Below are 1808 nucleotides of genomic sequence, written 5' to 3' on the forward strand. Positions count from 1 at the left end.
TAGCGCAAATGCGAGTACAGACGTGGGAAAATCATTCATGTATCTTCACCTATGAACTTAAGCTTTTTGGATAATTTGTTCTTGATAGTAATAATTAGTAAAATCAAATCTGTTATTTAAATGTATCAAAATTTACATGTGAAAATTTAAATTGGTCTAAGTTCATTATAGTTTGTCTTTGACTATTATAGTCCTTTATACCTTTCTTTAAATGGGTATGTACTAAGTTGTGGGGATGTTATCGCATCATCACTTTCCTTTTTTATGAAATTTCATTAACATTAAGTTTAAAAACTTCCAGCCACTAGGTCACTTGATTTTTCCTGCTCAATTTATAGGTTACTCAAATGAAGCAGGAGCATGACAAGAGGCAAGCAAGCCTCATAGCTGAACACAACGAACAGCTAAAGCGTACCCAACTGCAAGCTGAAAATGAATTGAGAGAGGTGCCACACACGTATGTTTGTCAAAGCCAAAATTTTTATAGAAATTTATTCACCTGTTCATATCTTAATTGTATGTAGAAAACAATGTTTATGAGGAATGATCATGAAGCTCAGATCAAAGCATTGAGGTGTGAACTTGAAGATGAGTGTCGGAAGCTGGAAGAGGAGTTGCATCTTCAAAAAATCCAAAGTATGGAATACCCTGATATGATAAATTAATTTGTTGTCATAATTTTTATTATTATATTTATTCTTTGGAATATATTGCAGGAAGACAGGCAAAGGGCTTTGTTGCAGTTGCAGTGGAAAGTGATGAGTGACAAGCCTAAAGAGGACCAAGAAGTGAATTCAAAACAGGTTGACTTGTGTTTGAATCTATTTGTCTGTGTCTGTCTTCAAATGGATGCCATATTTGCTCATTTTCATGTTGGGTTACCTTTGGTAGTTTGGTTTGACATATTACATTTATCATTTGGTAGGCACAGTTGGGGAAATGAGAAGACATTTGTTGTATACCTAAATGTGCTTCTTTAATATTCTTTCAACACAAGCCTGAGAATTGTGAACTTAAATACATAGAAGGGTGATGCAAATAAAGGCCCACTGGTTCACATATGCATAGTCTTCATGCTAAAATTGTCACTTATGAAACAGGCATAATCTTGTTACTGAAGGCATAACTATTTACTAGCATGATATTAGATAAATTTGATTGGTACCACTTCTCATATCATAGTTGTTTCAAAATTTAAGTTGAAAAGATTTTTATTGATGATTTTTGCACATCACAAAGGGAAGGGTGAAGGCAGTGCTCTGAAGGCTTCATGTCATAGCAGCAGAAATAGTGTGTGTGTGTCTTTAATTGATAGACATTGGTTTGGTTGTGATTTGGTATCTGTTACTTTAATCATGCTTCTTTTCAAGCTCCTTACTATCTTAAAGATGAACACTATAGAAAGTAACTACACTTACTATTTAGTGGTTTCATGAGTGTAAGGATATTCCAATTGCAATTTGTTTTTTTATTCTGATATCATGTATGCTTAAAAGTTCTGCTGAAAAGATGGGTTATGAGTGATTAAGATATCTAACCAAATTTTATTTGTGGAAAATGTGATGAGCATATGAATTTGATGATGATCTGGTATCTAAGTGTTAGAATACATTAGACAGGGTTCAGTGAGTGCAAATTGAATCAACCTTTGTAATGAATTTCAATTGAATTTGAAAATTAACATAATGATTTTCATACCTTGAATTCAAATGTCAAATCACTGCTTTCAAAGACGGTTATTACATAATAACCGTCTTTGAATGTCGAGGAGATGTAACAATCAAAGGCGGTTATTATGTAATAACCGT

General features: G+C 33.1%; 1 protein-coding gene across 2 annotated transcripts; it reads left to right on the plus strand.

Moving 5' to 3' along the window:
- Window positions 1-27: 27 nt before the first annotated feature.
- LOC106797148 (synaptonemal complex protein 1-like) lies at window positions 28-1061 on the plus strand. Of its 2 annotated transcripts, XM_041012274.1 has the most exons (4): window positions 34-446; window positions 525-636; window positions 717-803; window positions 926-1061. In XM_041012274.1, exons 1-3 carry the CDS (start codon window positions 348-350, stop codon window positions 764-766), a joined length of 261 nt encoding a protein of 86 aa, XP_040868208.1. In that variant the 5' UTR covers window positions 34-347; the 3' UTR covers window positions 767-803; window positions 926-1061. The 2 variants fall into 2 exon arrangements, with proteins under 2 accessions (XP_014626456.1, XP_040868208.1); XM_014770970.2 differs by having other exon boundaries at window positions 28-446; window positions 717-1061.
- The last annotated feature ends 747 nt before the right edge of the window (window positions 1062-1808 follow it).

This window comes from Glycine max, chromosome 18, assembly GCF_000004515.6.
Source record: "Glycine max cultivar Williams 82 chromosome 18, Glycine_max_v4.0, whole genome shotgun sequence".
NCBI classification, from domain to species: domain Eukaryota; kingdom Viridiplantae; phylum Streptophyta; class Magnoliopsida; order Fabales; family Fabaceae; genus Glycine; species Glycine max.